Source organism: Anthonomus grandis, chromosome 14 (genome assembly GCF_022605725.1).
Source record: "Anthonomus grandis grandis chromosome 14, icAntGran1.3, whole genome shotgun sequence".
Taxonomy (NCBI): Eukaryota; Metazoa; Arthropoda; class Insecta; order Coleoptera; family Curculionidae; genus Anthonomus; species Anthonomus grandis.
The window spans coordinates 21,146,920-21,170,384 of record NC_065559.1 but is presented as its reverse complement, the minus strand read 5'-3'; the positions used below and the strand labels follow the sequence as shown (position 1 = coordinate 21,170,384).

The following is a 23,465-nucleotide window of genomic DNA, read 5'->3' as shown; positions in this document are numbered from 1 at the left end:
GGCATACCTGGCTCACAGATTTAGAGTATGTAATAACAAAGAAACATGGCAAGAACTTAATAAACTAAATATTTCTAATAAATCAAATATACAACTTCCTCCTCTTATGCAAGATGTAGATAAACTTAATTTTTTTTTTTCTAATATTAACAAAAACAATAATAACCCTGACGAAGAATTTGTTGGGTATTTTAAAAAACATAGGTTAAATCATTTGGGTGAATTTAAATTTAATTTGGTGACACAAGATATAATAATAAATTACTTAAAATCTATTAAATCTAAAGCATTTGGCGTTGATCAATTAAACATTACCCTGATTTTGCTTTGTTGTCCTGCCATAATTAAACCACTCACACATATTATAAACGTATGTTTAGAACAAAACTGCTTTCCCGATCAATGGAAAGAAGCCAATGTTATTCCTTTGCCCAAAATAAAAAATCCTGTTGAATTTAATGATGTTCGCTCAATATCTGTACTTCCTATACTATCAAAAATATTAGAAAAAGTTATGGAGTATCAAATAGTTCAATATTTAAATGTAAATAATTTAATTCCTAAATACCAGTCTGGGTTTCGTAAGGGGTATAGTTGTGCAACCGCTTTATCTAAAGTGACTGATGATATTTTTAAGGAACTTGATAAAAATAAAGCTACGGTGTTGATTCTCTTAGATTTTTCTAAAGCCTTTGACATGGTAAATCACAGAATATTACTGGCTATATTAGAATATATGGGTTTTGCTAAGTCTGCTTTGGCATTGGTGTCTTCTTTCTTGTTTAATCGAAAACAAAGAGTAGTGCTTAATAACAATAAATCAAATCCACTGGATGTTACCTCTGGGGTACCCCAAGGTAGCATTCTTGGTCCTTTGTTTTATACTCTTTATACTTCACAAATTACTAAAAAAATTTTACACTGTAAGCACCATTGCTATGCAGATGACACCCAGCTATTTTATTCATTTCATCACACTAATGTTGTCCAAGCTAATCAATATATAAATGAGGATTTAAATACCTTAAATATAGAAACTCAAAAATTACTTCTAAAGATTAACCCCACTAAATCAGCAGCTATTCTTTTTTGTAGTGACAATCATCGAACTAATATTTTAAATAATTTAAATGTACACCTTAATAACAATATAATAAGTTTTAAAAACTCTGCAAGAAATATGCACAATAGACGAATATTACATATTTTATGTTTTTCTTACAAAATTCTTAAATCAAAAACTCCGCCTTATTTACTTGAAAAGCTTACCTATCGTACTGATGTGCATAATCTTAATATAAGACGTAAAAATCTTTTAACAATTCCTAGCCATAGCAAAGAACTCTTTAAGCGATCCTTTTCTTATGTCGTACCAAATTTGATTAATAAGTTCAAAATAATTAATTTGACTGTCACTGAAAAAACCTTTAAAATAAAAACCAAGCTTCTTCTTTTAAATCAAACTTAATTTTTCTTAAATGCCTTTCTTTATTAAAATACTACGCACATACTAACTAACTGAATGCAACGTAAAATATTCTATTAACATTTATTATTCAAAAATTAACTGTTTAAAAAAAAAAAGAAGAAAAAAGAAGAATTCTTTCATTCCGTTTCATCCATTTTTCCCCCTACTGCTTTTTCCCCTCATAAGTATATGCCTACCTATTTGTTTTTTTTTTTAGTTTGTCTATAAGAATTGTTTTTTTTTCTCTCACTTCTTCTATTATAAGCCTTAACAGAATCCAGGAAGTTGTTTCCTTCTTTTCTGGAAGTCTGAATGCATGGCTTTTTAGTTGCCTTACTTGTGTTAACTAAATTCTTTATATAACCTATTGTTTTTAATATGCTCTCTTTGTTTAATATTCTAATATTTAATTCCATATATATAATCATATTACCTTCTGTAATTATGTTTTTTTTTGTATTGGTGGCTAATAAACGTCTTATTATTATTATTATTATTATTATTGTTGGTACTGTGAGAAGAAATAAAAAAGAAATTGCTGAGTCGTTTTTGGAACTCAAAGAAAGGAATCAAAATTCTGCCATGTTTTTCTACAGTGGACATCTGACACTGTTATTATACTGTCCACCCAACAGTGCTAAAAAAGCAGTAATTATGCTTTCGACAATGCACGAAAAAGGTGATGAGCCATTTACGACCAAGTTACCAGAAATTATTCAATTTTATAATTCTACAAAAGGGGGAGTGGGTACTTTAGACCAGTTGTGCCACACTTATTCTACTGGTAGAAAAACACCTCGCTGGCCATTATGTCTGTTCTATAATTTGTTGGATATTCTGGGATATCATTCAATGATTCTTTTGCGTGGCTCTGGTCAAGTGAATAAAGAAATTGTAAAGCACAGGAGACAATACCTTAAGAAGCTTGCCCTTGACCTGGTCAGACTGCACATGATGAGTCGTTTGGAAGCTCTAACTTTGAGGCGCGAACTCCATGAAACTATATGTAGGGTCCTCAAGATAACCACTTCAGAAGAAGTACCTACTAGGCTTACAACAACAGTGGGTAGGTGTGTGCTTTGTCCCAGAAGAGAGGATCGAAAATCGAGAGTAAGCTGTTCTGTATGCAAAAAGTTCGTGTGTTTGCAACATAAAAAAAAAATGCGCAGTGTGTGCCGCATGAACATTTTATTATGGATGTGCGTTAAAAGTGTTCTTAGAGACTCTGTTTAAATTATTATTTTTCTATAAGTGAATAAATTTTTCGTTTTTCTAAAATACGACATGTTTTATTTGGGGTACGGTTGTACTCCTGTGTAGCAGATGCAGAGTCGGGAATAAGTGTAGCATTTCAGGGTTAAGGAACGCTATTATATATTTTACTAATAATCTGCACTTTATAGAGAGTGTCTGAGTCGTCTCAAAGACACAATACCTAAAATACCTGCTGCAAAAGTCTCTATTGAAGAAAATGAAATATTAATTAATAATATATAATAAACTATTTGTAAAATTGAGTCTTCTGGCTTACTGTAAATGAGTTTTGGTCGAACTCTTCACCCAGATGAAAAGGAATTACCGAAAAAAGTGGAATCCATTTATGAAAATATTCTAAACTTACCAAAACAATCAATCAGCAACAGTCTACCATTACCCAGCAATAGACATGATACTAATTTAATATTATTGTAGTCAAATAAAATTGAAAAAAATAAAAGGGAAATTGACAATGAAGATATCATTCCGAAGAACTTTAACTGTGCAGAGGATGAGCTGCTCTTAAATACAACTTTATATTTGGAAATGATTCAGGTCAACTTTTGGATCTGATCTTTACAGACACGACCCACAACATCAAAATACCTCTTGTCGATTAAGCATTGTGTAGGCTTGATTGCTATCATCCAGTTTTGGAAATGCAGGTTATCATGCGAAATATTCCCACATGTCCCACAAGACCAAAATCCATTTATTTGAGCGTGCAAATTATCAGGAAGTTACTCAATATTTTGCTTCAGTCGATTGGGATCAACTGTTTCATCGTAATACTGTTAATGAATTATAAGAACAGGCTTCATAAAAAATATAAAAGGTCAGGTCTACAATGGGACTACGATAATTATTCTGCGGTTAGATTAGAGACAAAGTACCTCATGGATTTGTGTTACCTTCTCTTTGTCACTAATACCGAACAAATGATACCATGAAGTATTTTTGGTCCTATGTTAACAGTCTGCGTAAAGATAAAGGAATACCAAAATCTATGGAATACAAGGAGATGACTATGGAGACTCCCGAGGAACTATCTAAGGCTTTTGCTGACTATTTTGAATCATTCTATTGGGATTTTTCTAACAAATACATTACATCTGTTCCAGAAAATCTGGTGTCTATTCTTTCACATCATATTTTTACCAATGAAGAAATACTGGACAAACTTAACTCGTTGGAAGCTAATAAAGGATCAGGACCTGATGTAATCTCACCAGTGTTTATCAAAAACTGTTCATCTGTGTTGGTTGAGCCTCTTCGGTTAATTTTTCAGAGATCATTTGATACATCTTCATTTCCCACGTATTGGAAGCTAGTTCTATTCTCTATTTTTAAAGTGGACGCAAAACTGAGATTGGAAATTATAGGAGTGTTTCTTTGCTTTTAGTTTTCTCCAAAATATTTGAATCAATTTTGACTGATGAAATATTTCTTATCCTATATTTCTCCGAAACAACATGGCTTTTACTAAAAGTAGATCAGCAACGACAAACCTAGCGGATTTTCGTGATTTTTTAAGTGAAAATATCGAAAAAGGCTATCAGATTGATGTTGTTTACACCGATTTACAAAAATCATTCGACAGTGTATGCCATGGTCTGTTGATAAAGAAAGTTGAAGCATTGGGAGTACATGGATCATATCTGAAGTGGATCGATTCATATTTGAATAGTCGTACTCAACAAGTCAAGCTAAGGGAAGCAACTTCAAGGGAAATTCGAGTGACTTCTGGAGTGCCTCAGGGATCACATCTTGAGCCAATTTTGTTCCTTTTATATATAAATAAAGCTGTAAAGCAGAGAGAAATTTTTCCACCACAGAGAGAGATCTGTTGGCCATTATTTATACTTGCGAGAAATTACGACCCTACTTAGAGGGATACTCCTTTAAAGTGATAACAGATCATCATGGTCTGAAATGGATATAGTCTGAAGGAACCAACAGGACGGCTTGCCAGATGGGTATTGCGGCTGCAACAATTCGATTTTGAGGTTATTCATAGAAAGGGCCAAGATCATGTTGTGCCGGATGTTCTCAGTAGAGCTGTGCCAGAGATTTGTAAATTGTGTAGACCAGGAACCAGAAGTTGCATATAAGTGGTATCGAAGAGTTTTCAATCAGGTCGTAGAGAATCCTATTAATTATCCCCAATGGCGAATTGAAGGAAATTTACTTTACAAGTATATGAAGTGTTCTTACCCATTTTTTCGAGATGATGAAGATTTCTGGAAGGAAGTAGTACCCAAGGATCGAAGACGTATGAAAGAAAATCATGATCATCCTTTGGCTGGTCATGGTGGTGTCATGAAGACATACGAACTATTGAAGAGTCGTTATTATTGTCAAAAAATGAGAGCTGATGTCTTCCGATATGTTAGGCATTGCGCCAAATGTATTTCGCAAAAGCCCCTCCGGGAGCGACACGGATTAATGAGACAACAAACTCAAGTTTTGAAGCCATGGAGCATGATTAGCGTCGATCTTTTTGGGTCATTGCCTCGTTCTACTCAGGGATACAAATACGTATAGGTCGTCTTGGAAACCTTCACTAAATTTCCTTTGTTCTTCCCTCTTTGCTCAGCTAAGGCCCCTATGATTTGTCGTCTTATAGAGGAACAAGTTTTTCTCATTTTCGGTGTTCCCCAATTTCTTATTTGCGATAATGGTGCTCAATTTCGAGGTGAACTTTTTTCCAAACTGTGTGAGCAGTATAAGGTCAATATCCGATATACTCCGGCCTATCATCCCCAGGCCAACCCCGTGGAACGTGTGAATCAAGTCCTTAAAACCATGTTAAGTTGTTATATTGAGGATAATCATAAGAATTGGGAACGACTTCTACCTAAGGTTGGTTCGGCCATAAGATCTTCGGTGCATGAAGCCACCGGGCTCACGCCCTATTTTATGAATTTCTCCAGAGAATATATGCCCTCGGGCATCCAACACAATAATAGGGATGTTCCCAGTATCACGGTTGGCCACTTTATGGCACGTTCGCGTGAATTAATTAAAGTATATAGGGATATTCAGAAAAGACTGAAAGCGGCGCATCAAAGATCAAAGAATCGTTATAATCTCCCAGAAAGACCAATTAATTTTGTGGTCGGTGAGCGAGTTTATTGCAAAAATTACGATCTTTCTGATGCTAGTAAAAACTTCACTGCCAAACTCGCACCAACATTTTTGGGTCCCTTTAAAATAAAAAAGAAGTTATCTCCGGTAGTCTATAAACTGATTGACGAAAAGCGCAAGTTTAAAAGTGCTTGGCATGTTAAAGATTTGAAAAAGATCCCAGAAGAAGAGCTACTCGTTGATTCCGATTTCGATTAGACTTTATCGATTTTGCTTACTGGTCGAGACGTATGTTTTTTTTGTGTTTTACTTATTAGTTCTTTTGATTTTTCAATTCTAATATAATTTCCTTTTCTCCAGTTTCTTTCCTCAAAGCTGTGCGGACTGGGTATGTTGATGTTTTTGCGGTTATTGGATAGTAGCTACCTTATTTGTTTTTCTCTTTGTAGTGAAGTTACTTGTGGTGAAGGCCTACCACTTGAAGCAATTTGGATTTCCGATTAGGAATTCTATCAGAAATTACTACAAATTTTGTGTTATTTGGTATTTCGTTGGTTATTATAGTATTATTATTTCATGAGTCAATCAATTTGAAGTTTTAATTTTTCTGACTCATTTTAATGCTTGAATAGCATTTTGAAATAATTAGATTGTTCGCACATTCTTTACTTCCCTTCCCAGTTGGATGCTTACTTCTCTTCACATGAGAATTACTTTTCTGGTAATTCTCTTGGGGGAAGAGGGGCAGTTGTTACAAGATTAATTACGCTTTAGACAGGATCTGGAGAATCCTAACTTTTATTCATTTGGTTAAAATATTTAAAAATGACCTTGTTCTAAATTTTTCTTTCAAAACTTTATACGTACGAGACTGCTGACTGAGACACCCACCATAATTACAATTGCCTTCAACTCTTAATGGAATTCGCCAATATTTTTCATTGAACCACTATCAATATTAACACCATTTTAATTCTTTGTTATTGCGCACAATATGCTGTGCATGGAGAAGATTTCACGGCAATTTAATTGGTTAACCGGTTTACTATAGAGCAACCTATCCATCAAGCTTTTAGTCAGTTTCAACCAAGCCATAAACCAAAATTTTAACCAGTTTGATCCAGTTTCTACTGAATCGGATAGAAGAATTGCTCCCAACCTATCTACTGTCTTGTCTTTAATCGGTTTACACCAAACGACGCAATTTCTACCAGATTTACTTAGAATCAGATCAATTCGAAACCAGAACATGGTGATATTACTGTTTTGCCCAGCATCAGTTATGATTACCTACTAGAAGCTGAAAAACTTCCAGAAAATGAGCATTAACTAAAGAACCAACGGGATCTAAGAAAATTGCCAAAAGCGCAAACCAATAATCCTTTGCTTTACAATCCAATAATATAGATGATGCTACTCCAGCAAGAAAATATAACAACCAAACTATGTGCAACAAAATAGATTTGCTACATCGCAGCAAACCTTCCAGACTTTTAGCAATTGAAATTGATTTTTTCAGACCAGAGTTGAGCACAGGTATTCCAGGTTTTAACCAGAATAGTTTTTCCATAGTGCCAGCTCAGTAGCCCATTGCTCTCAGGCAGCATCTCTAACTTATATTAGATATTTATTTAAAATTTTGTTATTTTGTTTATATAAGGCTATTGCCTCTATGAATTCTAGATAAGAAAAATTAATGTATCCTATGGGAGCCAGATCCTCCTTTGTATGACGTTGCTTTGTCGTCCTGTATTTTGTTGGCAAACAAAGGATATTATTATTATATTATTATTATTAATATAACCTCGGCATAATAAAAGCTGGACTTATTAAGCTTCAACAGCTGTATTCCGTGATACAGTCGAATGCTTTTGACCGATCATAGAATACTTTCGTCGATTCAGCGATTTTAATAGTTTCAAGTCAACGACAGCATTCGCAGTGCGAAGTAAAGAACTCAATGATGGATTTAATTTTTAGGCTTTTAGCACTTTAGATACAGTGGACATTGGTGTACTCCTAATATAATATTAGCAAATTTTTTAAAGAAATTACTGATAATTCTAAATTAGCGTAATTAGTAACGATAGGTATTGTATAAGATAGATGTTATTTAGTAGCTTATACAGGGTTACTCAAAAGTCTTGCTTAAGACTTATATTTTTTAAGTTTTTTTTTTTTTTAGCAAAACGATTAAACATGGTAAACACTTTCATGGTTTGGTGACCTTTTGTGTCTATTGTGGTACTTGAAAACTCAACACTTTGATTAGGGTGAAATTGACCCCTAGAAAGAGTATTAAATCCTCTTTTTCAAAATAACTTTTTATTAGAAAAACACGTTATTTCGTAAACATTAAATTAACGTGTACTGTAGATAATTTCCATTATCCACAGATAATATTTGAACCGTGAATTCGCAAGTTTCGATAAACTTGACACTAGTTACTTTTTTTTAATTTCTTACTTCCTTAGTAATTTCACCGTAGCATTATTAATAGTTCAACTGTTAAGGAGGTATCGGTCAAAAGCTTTGTGTTGCTTTACTTTGTAAAAAAATGGTTTTATTGAAAAGACATCGGATTGAAATCTTAATAATGCTTGGATATGCTGATAAAATAAGAAGTCAAGCAAGAATATGTGTGCATTATTGAATTCAAAATAATCTGAAAATCATATTTACAATCAATTGTTAGTAGGATATTTCACAACTTTGAAGAAACTAGTTTAGTGAGTGATTTACCAAGAAGTGGTCGACCTTCTAGTTTGACGAAAGATAACAAATTGTAATAATTGTAATAATGTAGGAGGTTAATGAGTTTTAATTAAAACGACTTGTCTAAAACATGACTAAAACTTAAGTATATTCAAAATTATAATAATTTGGTGCAGAAGCACTCAAAATTGCTTAGCCCAAACTATTACACATAAGTCAACAATTTAATTATTAAATAAGCATACTACCAAATTGGTTGACATACATAGCGCGTGAACTGGCATGAACCCTTACTAGGATATTGACTAATCTATAAATATAATAACATATCTAAGAAAGGTACCTACCGTATGATAAAAAAATAAGAATTAATTACATTTGTTTTATTCTAAATATAATACATAACTTAATACTTTTATTACTATACTTATACTACATATTATTGTCTTCCATTCATGAAAATCCACATACCTCAACTGTTTTATTAAACCAAGATAACGATAATCCAGAACCAACAACGAAAAGTGTCACCCATATAAAGTGGGCTTAGTACCAGAACTTTTACAAGATAATCCTGATAGGCGACTACAGTTCTGTGAGGAAATAATGAGATGGTTTGATGAAAATAATGCCTTTCCACGCAATATTCTATTCTTCTAGGCATTGTTAAAAGACAGAATTATCAATTTTGGTCTCAAGAAAATCCACACTAGATACATGAAGCACATACCAGTTTTCTAAAAAAGTGAATGTCTAGACTGGCATTATCAACAGTAGAGAGAATTTTGGAGATATACTTTTTTGAAAATAATCTTACAACCGAGCGATATTTAGATTTTTCTCGTTCGATTTGATTCCATCTTTAGCCGTAATTTTTCCAAATACGGTCGATCTAGATATTGCCCATCCCCGAGAGCAAGATGGTGTTCATCCACAGTTTGATGTTCGCAGATATCTTGACCTCATTTTATCGGATGATTGGAATGGTTGACGAGGTGTTATTGAATGGCCACCGGGATCTCCTGATTTAACACTACTGGATTATTTTATTTGGGTATATGTCAAAGAAGGCTTGCCAAAATAAACCAGACGACATTGAGGCACTAAAAGGGAAAATTAGAATAGCATTGAATAATATACCAATTGAACATATTCAGAACGCCATCTTTAGGTTTTACCATCGCCTTACAATCTTCCAAGTTGAGAAAGGTCATCATTTTCAACACATACAGTATTGTGCATAAATATAGCAACAAGCGATGTTTTCAAAAATATTATTTGCTCCTTTATTTATTCCATATTATTTATTTACTTTTAAGTACACGCCTCTGTATTATTGATAAATATACCGAGATATCATAAGAATGCCAATGCAGAGTAAGGAACTTCATGTTTGTTTATTTAGACAATGTGCATAAATATAGCAACATTCTTATTTCGCATTTATTTTATCAGTTAAATATCGATTTACCTGCTGTAAAGTTGTTATTTTTGAATCTCAGAATTAACTTAAAATGGGTCGCGTAAAAACCGTCTCTGGTGATGTAAGAAAAATTATTGTGGAGCATTACGAAAATGGTGTTAGGCAGAGTGACATTGCAAGAAGCTTACGGCTTCACAGGTCAATCGTATCCAGGGTTTGCAAAAAATTTCGCCTTACTGGAACAGTTGCACCGGCGCCCATTCCTGGTAGATCGGGCTGCCATTCCTCCCGATTTAGGCGGGAGTCTTCCGGTTTCTTGTCAACCCTCCCGCCTTTTATTTTAAATTATAAATCTCCCGCAACCTCCCGCTTTCATAAAATTTTACGCCATTTAAATCGATACGTTAAATATATCGATACGTCTCTCACATTCCTCCATTTCTAAAAGATCGCCCCCTTGCGTAGACAGTTGAAAATACTTATGACATTGATATTGACATTATAAAAACCGGTGATTCCCATAGATGATCGTAGCAGCAGCGAGCTCGGTATTAGTTCTCATTAGTTTTTCGTTCGCCAGAAGTGAGAAAGTTAAGTGAGTTTTTTGAATTTCTTTACGAGTTTTTTGAATTTCTTTGCAAAATATGACTTTAAGCTCAAGTAGTAGTGAATCGGAAATAGACTGGCTTGGCCTTGATCAAAATGAATAGATAGAGGACGGGGTAGAAGATTACGGCAATATTGCGCTGCCGGGAACAAGTAAAACATCGCAACAAATACGGAAGTATAAGCATACGATCGAGGAAAGCAAAAACACACATCAAGGAGTGAAAAAGAAAAAGTGGGATGTCAAATTTAACAAAGTTTGGAAAGAAAAATATGATTGGATTTTTGAAGGTAATTTAAATACTGAGGCACAATGTCGAGCGTGTCGTTGTCAATTTTCCATTAAACACGGCGGGGAAAACGACATTGTTAAACACTTGAGGACAGAAAAACACACTCAAAATGTTAATGCAACATCAAAAACTAAATCAGTAAATCGGTATTTTTCATCTATGGCTGACAAGGATTCTATAGCATTGGCTGAATGTGCTTTTGTTTTTCATGCGATAAAACATGCTCAAAGCTACGCCTCGGCAGATTGTGCTGGAAAACTATTTCCCCTGATATTCAAGGATTCCAAAACAGCTGAGAAATATTCATGCGGAAGAACAAAGGCGACTAAAATAGTCACCGAAATTTTAGGTCCGGAAAGTAAAAATATTATTAAGAAGGATTTAGCGAATGACAATCCTTTTTCCCTTGCAACAGATGCCTCAAATAAGGGAAACATCAAGACATTCCCATTGATTGTTAGGTATTTCCAAACCGAAAAAGGCGTTAGCACAAAGCTTTTCAAATTTTATTCAAATTCATCAGAAAAGTCAGTGGATATTGCTAAATGCCTAATTGATGGTCTTGATGAGGCAGGATTATCAATTAAAAATGTCACTGCTTACTGCGCTGATAATGCGTCGGTTAATTTTAGAAAAAAAACAGAGTGTTATGACAGAGCTACACAAACATAATAAAAATATTTTACCCTTTGGCTGTGTATGCCATATTATTCACAATGCTGGCAAGTATGGACAAAATGTTATAAGGTACGATATTGAAACTATTGTAATCAAATGTTACAATGAATTTAGCAGCAGCTCAAAAAAAATTACAGAGCTTAAAGATTCGTATGTCTTTTGTGAACAAGAATGGTCAGAGCTATTACGTTCTGTTCCTACACGTTGGCTCTCATTAATTCCGGCAGTCGAACGTTTACTAAAACATTTTGTTCCCATCAAATCATATTTTTTATCTCGAGAATCGTCACCTTTAATTCTAAGAATGTTTTTTGAAAACGAACTCGCTGAAGCTTATTTAGGTAAGTAGATGTTTTCGTTATCCTTTAATTATTTTACTTCAAACAAAAAACATTTTAGGGCTTATTTTAAACATAGGAACTGCCATGAATGCGGCAATTTCTAAATTGGAATCCGAAAGTGCCTTAGCAGTAGAATTGTTTGGAATCATGGATACTTTAAGACGATCCTTGGTGATGAAAAGGGAACAGAAGTTTTATGGCTCAATAGCCCTTTCTCTAGTACGAAAATGTGATAATTTAGATATTGTAAATATTTTTAAGAAAGAAGCTGATTCGTTAATTGGGAGAATCGTAGAATATTTAGAAAAATGGTAGGTATATTATATGATCTCAGAAACAAGTTTCTTTTAAGTTATTTGATAATTTTAGGTATGACTTGACTGACAACAACAAATGTAAATACTTGAAAGCAATGGATTTGAGGACTAATCCAAGATTGGAGGATTTTATGAAAATTTCAGAAGAATTTAGTATTGACATAGATGTTGATTTATTGTTTGAAGAATTTGTGAACCTTTCATCTTTTTTAGAAAATCTCCCCGAAAAATTTTCAGATTTTAAAATTGACCAACAATGGGTTTATTATTTTAAAACAAATAAGTCTCCGAATTATTCTAAAATATGTTCTTGTGTTTTTTCTCTTCCCCACTCTAATGCCATGTGTGAAAGAATTTTTAGTTTAATGTTTATAGCGTGGAGAAAAGAAAGAAATTCTCTTTCTATAGAAACCTTAGAGTCAGAATTAATGATTAAGGATAACTTTACCGAAACTTGCCAAGAATTTGTAAAATTTTTAGAAAAAGATGGGAAAAACATTCTTGGTAAAGTAGGGACCAGCTTAAAATATTTTTAATTTAAGGATTTATTCGAGTTATTTTAAGGCGTAACTCTGGTATAATAATTGCCAAAAACGAGGCAAAATAATATATGTTTTTTTTTGTGTTAGGTATGTTTAATTTTTTTTGAAGTGTTTAATATATGTATCTTAATTATGTAATTAATAAGCTAAACAATATATTTCTTAATGTTATGTTTAGTTTTTTTGTAGCGTTAAAATAAAATACATGTTGTTTTTGTTAACGAGGTCAAAGAATATATTTTTATTTTTTCTTTATGTTTAAAATTTTTAAAGTACACACATATGTTTATAATACCAGCTCTAAAACTAATTTATGGCTCCGAAAAAAAAATTGCCTGCGGCATGACTCGAAACTCAAACATGCCATGCTCCGGTTTCTACTTTTAAAAATATGGCAGCCCTACTGGTAGACCCAGAAAAACAAATTTAAGGATGGATAGGCAGCTGCTACGAATTTCCAAAGAAAATCCTTTTTTGTCTTCTTGATCTTCTCTCCCAAATTTTGGCAAAATTAAAAGAGGGTGGAGGAGTAAGCCTCAGTTCCAGTACCGTAAGGAGAAGATTACTTGATGCCAAGTTACCTGCTCGTCGCCCCGCCAAAAAACCGTTACTATCAAAGAAGAACGTCAAGGCTCGTTTTCACTTTGCCCAATCTCATGTCCACTGGTCTGTAGCTGATTGGAAGAAAGTCGTATTTAGTGATGAATCTAAATATAATTTATTCAGGACTGATGGAGTGATGTACGTCAGACGCCCCAGTGAACAAAGATTAAACAAAAAGTACGTTTGCCCCACAGTTAAACATGGAGGGGGAAATATTCTTATATGGGGATGTTTCTTGGCTCGTGGCATGGGACCCATAGTAAGAATAGTGGGCAAAATGGATCGTTTCATGTACAAAGACATTCTGCAAACACATTTAGTGCCATATATGGATAAAGTCATGCCAGTAACAGCCATATTTCAGCATGACAACGATCCAAAACATGCTTCTCAATTTTTTAACAGGTGGCTATCCGCTGAAAAAATACATGTAATGGCCTGGCCATCTCAATCGCCAGACCTAAACCCTATTGAGAATTTATGGCATTACATTGACACCAAAATCAGGCACCTAACATGCTCTAATACAAATATTCTCTTTGAAATAGTGGAAAAGGCTTGGAAAGAAGTGAACAATGACTATAATATGAAATTAATTGAGTCCATGCCAAGACGATATACAGATGTTATAAAGGAGAAGGGGTACTACACGAAATATTGAATTGATTTTAATTTAGTTGGGTTATATTTTTTTTAGAATCAAAACTATTTTTTGTTGCTATATTTTTGAATAATAAATTTGCATAAAACAATTTGGTGTTTTATTTATCATGATACAAAAAATATGATATGAAAATATAAACAGGCTCGAACTATTCTTGTAAACAATATATAAAGCTTACTTATAAAAGATACTAAAAGATATATAACAGGAAAGGTCAATGTTGCTATCTTTTTGCACAATACTGTACATCGTCGATAAATCACAGAGATATGCCTATTCTGTATTTACTTTGAAATACGTTCTAATAAAAACCTAGCATCAAGGTCATCAGAAAAAGGGAACTTAATAGCTTAAACAATATCAACATGTTTTAAAAATTATCTACTGACTACTTAATTTAGTAATTTTAATTTTTACGAAATATATTATCGAAATTATTCCGACGTGTTTTTCTCAAAAACCACTGATTGAAATTTAAAAACGGCTATAAATCAGTAATATTTTAATTTATTTTCTTAAACTCAAAAATTAATATATACCTATAGATTCACTGAAAAAAAAAACATTTTTTAATGTTACTATAAAGAGAATACGGTTTATCAAAGAATGCATCCTAAATTTCCGATATTTTGGAATTTAACAGTGAACGGGGTTTGTTCCAAATATTTATAGTAATATTTTAAATTGTTTACTAGATACACGACATGCTTTATTTTACCGCGATGCCTAGTTTTAGCGAATCTAACCGCATACAATAGGCTATTAGTTTATATGTTTTAGAATAAATCATGAAAAAAAATATGCTTGGTAAAAAAATTTAATGACAAACCCTATTCATTTTTATATTTAACGGGATTGTATTCAAATTCGTTTTACATGTATCCTCTTACTTGCATGTATTTTTTATCCTATATTTTAATCTCCATGTTGGGGTGATCCCAAAGTTGAATGCTTAAAAACTATTGGTTTACATAATATTCTAATATATGGATACTTGGATATTTAAAACTAAATTATATACTTTTCACCGATCTAGAAATAGAAATCTGTCAATTGAAAAATAATGAATGCAAATGATAATGACTAAAATTCTGAAGTACTGATAGCACTTTAATAGCTTAAAATTATAAAAGTTATTTTTTGGTATAAATCTTAGTAGTTATTTGAAAAAGATCGTATTGTATAAGTTTAATAATAAAATATGTACATGAGTTAGGAGTCTTAGTTATACACGTTTTGTGCTTAACTTATTTAGATGAAGCAGTTGCAAATTCCTCTGAGTAATGGAAAACCTATATCCTATCAAAACATTCTCGAGTTCAACATAAATAGTATCTCTACATAGATTCAAAAGTTCTACATCACCTTTTTTTAAATTCTTTAACATTCGCAATTTTTATTTTTCATATTCGTCGCATATTTGATACCCGAATGTTAACAATTTTTTTTGTAAGTTCCATTTTTGATTTGATTATTAAGGGTCAAGACTGTTTATATTTTACGAGTCCACGTAAAAAGTTGCTTCTACAAGTCATTAGTTAATCTTTACTTGAAAAAAGCCACTCACAAAGATTCGTGGCTAATAGAGCACTTAAATCATTCCCTTTATGATAGACTACGAATCAGTAGAAGACGTGTAACTAATCAATAACAGAACCCTTATATTTATTTAACCATCTAAAGAAATACCAGCATTCCAAAGAGATATGCGTGATGCTTTGGGAGTTCAAGAACATCTTCTAGTCTCTACAGTGCGAAGTGGTATGTACTGAGCTAATATCGTATCTAATTATCGCACAGAATTAATTTATATTCAAGGCATAATGACTGATGACACATCCATAAAGGAGATTCTTAGACTCTTACGTCAGACTAAGGCGAGGAGCTGTTAGTGAATCTTTCGCCTTCATAGATAATAACACCCGATGTCACCATAATAAAGCTGTAAATGAGTATCTGGAATTGAAAGGCATCAATCGTTTAGACTGATCCGCACTATCGCCAGGCATAGATCCCATAGAATATGCTTGAAACAAAATGACACAACATTCCTCAATAAAATATATCCAATAATATAGACAGTATGGGCAAGTCTTCCAGTTTGCATAAGCGCTAGAGGTAATACACGGTATTAAAAAGTTGTCCAGTACCTTAATAAAACCTTTCAATTTAATACTTTTAATTTGTACTAGAAAATAAGTTATATTTAAAAAAAAACTTCAGAGTAATTAAGTTTTTTTACAAGCATTTTAGTTGTTTTTTTAATTACACCTTAATAACAATTAATAAGTTTCTAATCTATTTTTGCCGATTAAAAAAACTTTCGGAAATCTAGGGTGATGCAAAACTTTTAAATATATGTATATATTTACCATAATCTAAGCCTGAATCCACATTGGTACCTAATTACGGATCCACTGGAACCACGTGAGGCTTAATCCACATTAGTACGTAATTACGGATACGTCAGACTGTCGAGCCTATCCGCGACTTTTAATCTATACGTATCCGTAAAATGACGTTAAATTTTTACTCGTGTTTTTGATGTTTACAGTTTACTAAAGTGGTTCTAGGATCCCATAGAGGTTTTCTGGCGTAAATGAATGAAATCAATATTTCGCTATCTAATTTTCTGTGTTTTTGGCGTAAATCTTTGCCATCGCCTATTAGTACTACAAAATAAATAAACAAATAAAACAAAGTTTAAATGAAGAAAGAAAAACTGTAACTAATAAAAGCTGTGAAAAGATAATATATTAACAATCAATATTAAACATATATGCATAAATTTAAAATATTGACCTTATTGGCGCAAAGCTCGAAGGTAAATCCCTGGTTCTCCTTTTCCTCCATATGTACTAGGACATATTGGATTTAGGAACTGACTATTAATTAAAAAGCCACAATGGTCACATTTAAATTATGTGAAACCCGAGAACGAACCTACATTCGATATTCTAAAAAGAATGGCATAAAATAACAATTTAATAAAAAACCAACGAAAAATCTTTTCGTAAAAACTCAAAAATAACAGTAAAAAACAAAGCGCAAAAGACTGAACGGATGCAAAAAATGGAATGAAGTGCGAATTAACCAACTTCTATACGTGTTTTCCTTCACGTAGGTACGTGAATCCTGTCGGGCCTCTTATTGGCTGATAGCAATCACGTGGTCCCAACGTATCCGTATTTACGTATCAGTGTGGATTCAGGCTTAGTCTTACAACATGCTTCTGACCCCTCTGTATCATCTTATCTGTAAATTATTCTAGAAACTTAAAAAATATCAGCAAGACAATCAGTATTTTCTATTAAAGTTTGAGATGAAATATATATAAAAAGAAAGCAGAAGACAAGACGAACCAACGAAATTAACGAAACGATCAGAAAAATGTTTCTCGTTCAAAATTGTAGAGTAAAAATGTCGAATGATATATACAAACAGAAGCCGGTAGGCACACTTTGTTAAGATATTACTAGAGAACTATTTATATCCAAGTCTAAATCACTAGAAAAAGTATTAAAATATTTAAACAATCTAGAAACTGGTGAATGCTTATAAATATTCGTTCTAGAAAATTTCAAGTAGAGAGATTTTTTTTGTCTGGTTTTTCCATTATTTACAAAGAAATGGAAGGACCGAAAGAAGTTCTGGAGAGTTTAGTTTATCTGTTAATCTCATATATATCAACATATACATATAAACCAGACAAGTTTTAATTTATTTAGCTGTTCACGTTATATTGTTTTAATCCATACCTCATATTGAGGAAACTATGCAATACTACCGTATTCATCAAATGATTTGATATTTATAAAATTGTATATTTTAGTAAAAAATCATCTGTAAAAGTAAACTTTGCGTTATTTCTACACATATCATTAAAACAAATTATAACAGAGTTCCTAAAGTGGAACCTTGGGAGATTCCAGGAGATCTAGTAAAAACATCAGATCTGGCTCCTCTGATCTCAACATATTATTTAACATATAAGATCTTCAAATTATATTGCTGACATTATTATTATAAACGGCTTTTATTATAATATTATGTCTGACCTTATTAAATGCCTTGTATATATTAAATTAATCGTTTTTTTTTGTCATTAAACTATTTGTGAATAAAATACAGAAGTGTTATTAAATTTATAGTTAGTGTAGACTTATTTGGCAGAAGCCCATGCTGGTGATCAGATATATTAAACTTATTTTCTTCATAGAATCTATCAAACATGTTACCTTAAATACTTTAGAAACTGCATTTAAGATAGTAACAGGTCTATAGTTACTTACATCATACTTTGCCTCTTCTTTAAATAACGGGATAACAATGCAAGGGGGGTGTTTTATTTACAAATATATTCACCGATTCTCTGTTGTCAAATTTACATACATTTTCAAGAGACGAAATTTTCAGCTATATATTAACACATGTAATAATGGTAATTTGGCTTATTTACGTTAGATTTTAGAATAAAACTAAAAAGTAGAAATAGATACATATAAACTAAGAGCAAAAAAAATACCATTCTTATTCCTAAAACCGTTTCTAAGAAATTTGGAATGGCAACACTGCAAGCAAAAGCTAATATCATTCTTGCGAACTGTCATCTTGTCAAACGGCTTTGTATTTACCTTCGGCATTTTAGAAGTTCTGTGTTTTTTCTTTAGTTTTTGATTGAAAAAGGAAAGAGTTCTCATTTGAGTGTTTTTGGGAACTGTCACGATGGTAAATCATGGGAAAAAAAGCGATTCAAGCCGATCTTTTCACAAGTAAATACCGATACTGTCATAACATCATGTCAATGGAGAACCGTCATTATAAACGTAGAATAGGGGATCATAGAAATAAACCTAAATAAGCACTTTTAGTTTCCATAAAAATGCTTTTTAGTAGATAGGTACCTTTACTCTACTAAAGTACGTTTAAAACACGCATAAAGTTTTCATAAACGGTAATATTGGTTATAATTTAAAGCATAATCTATTATTAATAAATATTTATCATGTCAATATTTTTTGACGATGTCACTGGTAAAGATTCCTGGACTCAACAATGCGATCGAGCGGCGTTGCGATGTTGTTGCCTTTTTCTTTAATATACGTTATTTGCATTCATTTAACTCTGAATATTGACTTTTTTATGGAGTATCTCATCATATTTTATTAAAGAGGAACAGTAGTAAGTAACAAATTTTTATGATATTATAAAGTGTTTTTTTGATATATCTATATATTCATTTTTTTACAACAAAAAAAACACAATGTACAATTAATGTTTATCCAGCGGCATTTTTGCCAATAAACAGCTCAAATTGTGCCAGTATTAAAGTCTGAAGAAAAAACTTCTGTGCGGAATTATAGGCCTATTTCCTTACTTAGTCACTTTGGTAAGCTATTTGAATCTTTGCTGTTAAAACAATTATTCTTTAAGGTCAAAGAAGCTATTGATGTTAACCAACATGGCTTTTTCCAATAAATATCGGATATTCAGAGTATAAACAAAAATATGGAAAGGGGTCTGGTTGTGCCATGTACACCGACTTTTCCAAGGCTTTCGACAAGGTTCCTACACTTTTCGTAAAGTTGGAGAATTTCGGTGTGCACGGAGCCCTACTCAAACTCATTAAAAGTTATCTAACGAATCGCTCTCAGTCGTAGCCGATCGATAGTTCTAGCCGTGACACTGGTTTCGTGTCGTCAAAATTGAAGCCGAGATTTGGTGGCGCACGCCGTACAGTGGAACGACTAAGTGGAGATTTTACAAGATAATATATTTTTTTTATTATTACGTATTTTTAGGTATATGAAAAATGTTTTAAATATTTATTAATATTTATTTTATTGGAAAAATATACATAAACGGTGTTTCAAATTCGTCTACCCCGTCTAACCTTTTTTTTGTAGGGGTATGGGTTGTGAATGGCTGATTCTCAAATATTGTAGGGCAGGCATCTTCTGACAGCTTTACTCTTTTTAGAGAAACCTTTAAAATTGTTCTATCCTTTCTAGCCACTATATCCTCACGAATAATGAAACGTTCAGAAAAATGTTTTATGCAGATCCTTGATGATTCTTTTATCACTACGTCGTCTCTTTCAATGTATTCTAACCATCTTTTCTTTTGAGCCGGGTCATTGGGAAAACGAAAAATGGTAACTCTCTCGGTATCTTTATAATTGCTTTGGCACCTAGGAATGCAGCAGGAGGTAGGTATTATTCTAAGTAAATTTAGAATGTAAAATGTAAGTTAAAAATAAAATTGTTAATTTACCCACCTAATTTAAATACCGACTTTTTATTCTTTTTAAAACTCAAAGCGAGTATCAAAATAGTTTGGTAGTTTAAAATTTTAAATGCGTAATCTTACTTTAAACTACAATAATAACTGCAGTAAAATATTATTTCGAATCAACGTAAAATATGTGCCCCAGCGCGAAATTTTTGCCATCGCGATGCGGTCGTCGCCTCGCACGATTTCGGCTTCTGTTGTGAGGTATCGATGGAAGCGGAGATAAGTGTCCAGGTTAGAACTATCGATCGGCTACGTCTCAGTACGTTGTTATAAATGGAGTAAAGTCCTCTTGTACAACCGTAACTTCAGTCGTACCGCAAGGTTCTCATTTGGGACCGATTTTGTTCTCAATGCTTGACGACACTGGTCAATGTTTCTTCATCTGTAAATATCTAGCATATGCAGATGACCTAAAAATCTTTTTAACAATTAAAAAAGTATCAGACTTTCGTGCCTTGCAATCTGATCTTGCAAATTTTGAAAGGTACTGTACCTTAAATAAATTATTTATTAATACAGAAAAATGTCACTCTATAGTTTTTAGCAGAAAACCATATCAGACACAAAACAAATGTGATGTCTATCTCGGGGGCACTATCTTGAAGTATGTAGAGTTTATTAAGGATTTAGGTGTGACAACTGCTTAGATTTAGTTACAACTGTTAGATTCCAAACTGCTCTTTGACGTTCATATAGAAAATATTGTTCAGAAAGCTCTAAAAAATCCCGGTTTTATATCTCAAATTACAAAGGGTTTTAGTAATCAAATATAATTAATATTATTATACAATGCATTCGTTAAACCTACTATAGAATATGCGACAGTGGCTTGGAATCCGATATATCACAAATATATTGACCAAATTGAAAAGGTACAACGCAAGCTTGTAAATATAGTAAATTTCAGCTTTAATAGACAAAGAATTTTTTTTTACTTACTATGATAACTTAAAGTTTTATGATATGAAACCCTTAGAAAGTCGTAGAAACAATTTTGATTTATACAATTATTAATAACTTAATACACTGCCCTTTCTGTCTGGAAAATTTACATATCAACGTTAATCCTTATATTTTGGATATTAGATCGACCTTTAGCATCTTAAGATATGGTTCAAACAATTTGTCTTTCTACATTGTTCAGATGCGTTCGTAGTTTTAATAATTTTCAAGAAACTAACTTGAATAATTATATATTTTTTTCCAGTATGGCTTCATTTAGGCGATACTTAAGAAATTCCACCTAATTTCGCAAGGAACGATAAATATTGTCGTATTTTTCCTGTTGTCATTATTCATATGCATGCAGTGTGGTGACTTTAACTGGAATAAATTCAGTTAAAACTAATCAAATTTTATCGCAAAATTCCTGAGACCCGTCGATTTTTGTTTATTTTTTTTCACATTTCAAGATAGTTTTTGTATTTTTTCACACTTTTAAAGATTTAGAGGTTATGTCCTATAATTCTTCATTTAAACTGATAAACTCCCTTCAACTGACATTTTAATCCTAGAGATAATACTGCACTAATTTAATCCTCAAAATCAATCCTTGTAAACAGGGCTACACTAAATAAAAATAGTCTATCATTTGTTCCATGGAACTAATAGGTCCGCGCGTTGTAAACGTAGCTATATACTCTAGTAAATTATAAATATTTGGTCTATGTCATGTTTATTCTAAGAAATCTGATGCCCAGTTAACTACAACTAAAAAGACATTTATACTTTTTTATTTGTCGATAAATGTGAAGTTTTTTAAATATAAAGCAAGCATAATATAAGCTAAAGTGGTCATGTGGTCAAGAATCCATTTTGATTTTTCCGCCGTCGAATGTTTCAACGAAACTGATGACGCATTTTCTACTTTAAACACCCATTTGTACATGGTGCTACTGGTACTACTGGTATGCCATAAAGTGATCTTTTTTTGTCACCTTTCTCTAGACTATATTCTTATCACCCAGGTAACCTCTAGAACGATAATTCTTTTTAGTTGCCTTACAACGTGTTAGGCAAACTTCTCGTCATAGATGCGTAAAAGGTATAGAACATACGATAGACATTTGCTTTTAAGCTATTTACTTAAGTTTTTATAAAGAACTCTTAAAGAGATATCATCGGTGCAGATTCATCAAAGCAGATAAACCATAAATCGTTAGCCAATACATTGGCGTAATACTAAAGTTGCGAATTTTTTATTAAAGGAAATAACAAAAAGCCTGAAAAAGAAACTTTCATAATTCAGGCAGAAGATTAAGGGATCTGAGTAGAGTATATGAAATCAAATCGATAATATTAACTTTGTAGTAAAACAGCACGCACAATAATGACACTTACCTCGTCATAAATAAAATTATCAATCTCCTCCAGTGGTCTTCCATACAATCTTTTCGGAAACGGCTCGAATTTAGAAGGAAGTCTCGAACCATCTTCGACACTAAGTTTTCGTCTCGGCTGAAAACCATACTCGCGCACCAGTTGAATCGTCTTCCGTTCAAGTCGTTCCAGAGATTCTTTTGTAAAAGGTTTCACCTGAGTCTTCCCCTTTGACGTCGTGGGTAACTTTAACGGATCACTAGAGTACCTCTTGGTCAACGCATGACTGTCCTCGCCCGGAATCTCCGTTACCAAGTCACTCTCCGGACCGCACGGGTACGACACCGGTCGCTTAGACTTCGTGATTACAGTTAACGGATCACCGTCTGTACAATCCAAATTACGACAAGAAAAATCAGATTGTTCATCATGATCCATGCTCATTTTGTAATATTGAAATTTGGAACGTGAGAGAAATTATTTAGGAGTCAGTCGGCGGTCGTATGATAATAATAAGGGACCCAGAGGACGCGAAGGAGCGTCATCGTCATGGGCAAAACTCGCGACGGACTGAAGCGGCATTCGGTATCGGCATCGTGGTGGTGTGACGGTCGTCGCGACGCCGAGGGGCGGCGCGTCGCAACGCGTTGGACCTGGAGCGCCCTCAATAGCGCGGGACGCGGGTTTTGCGCTATGCCCGGTTGGCGGCTTCGACGGCGGGACGCCGTTTTGCTTCAGTTAAATAAATAATTGGAGGCTTAGTTTACGATACCTGCTGCTGCCATTAACGCCACCAAAGCCGCCGACGCTGCCGCTGGACTATGCTAGAATGCGGTAAATCTCATGGTAATTAATATG

The 23,465-nt window shown here is 33.1% G+C and overlaps 1 protein-coding gene across 1 annotated transcript in view; it reads right to left on the bottom strand.

Annotated features, from left to right (window-relative positions):
• Window positions 1-23,102, bottom strand: part of LOC126744730 (sodium channel protein 60E) — a 533,812-nt gene extending 510,710 nt beyond the window's left edge. The window contains exon 1 of the mRNA XM_050452261.1: window positions 22,629-23,102. Coding sequence (XP_050308218.1) covers window positions 22,629-23,051 — 423 coding nt within the window. The 5' untranslated portion in view covers window positions 23,052-23,102. The remainder of the gene's footprint in view (window positions 1-22,628) is intronic.
• Window positions 23,103-23,465: the final 363 nt, after the last annotated feature.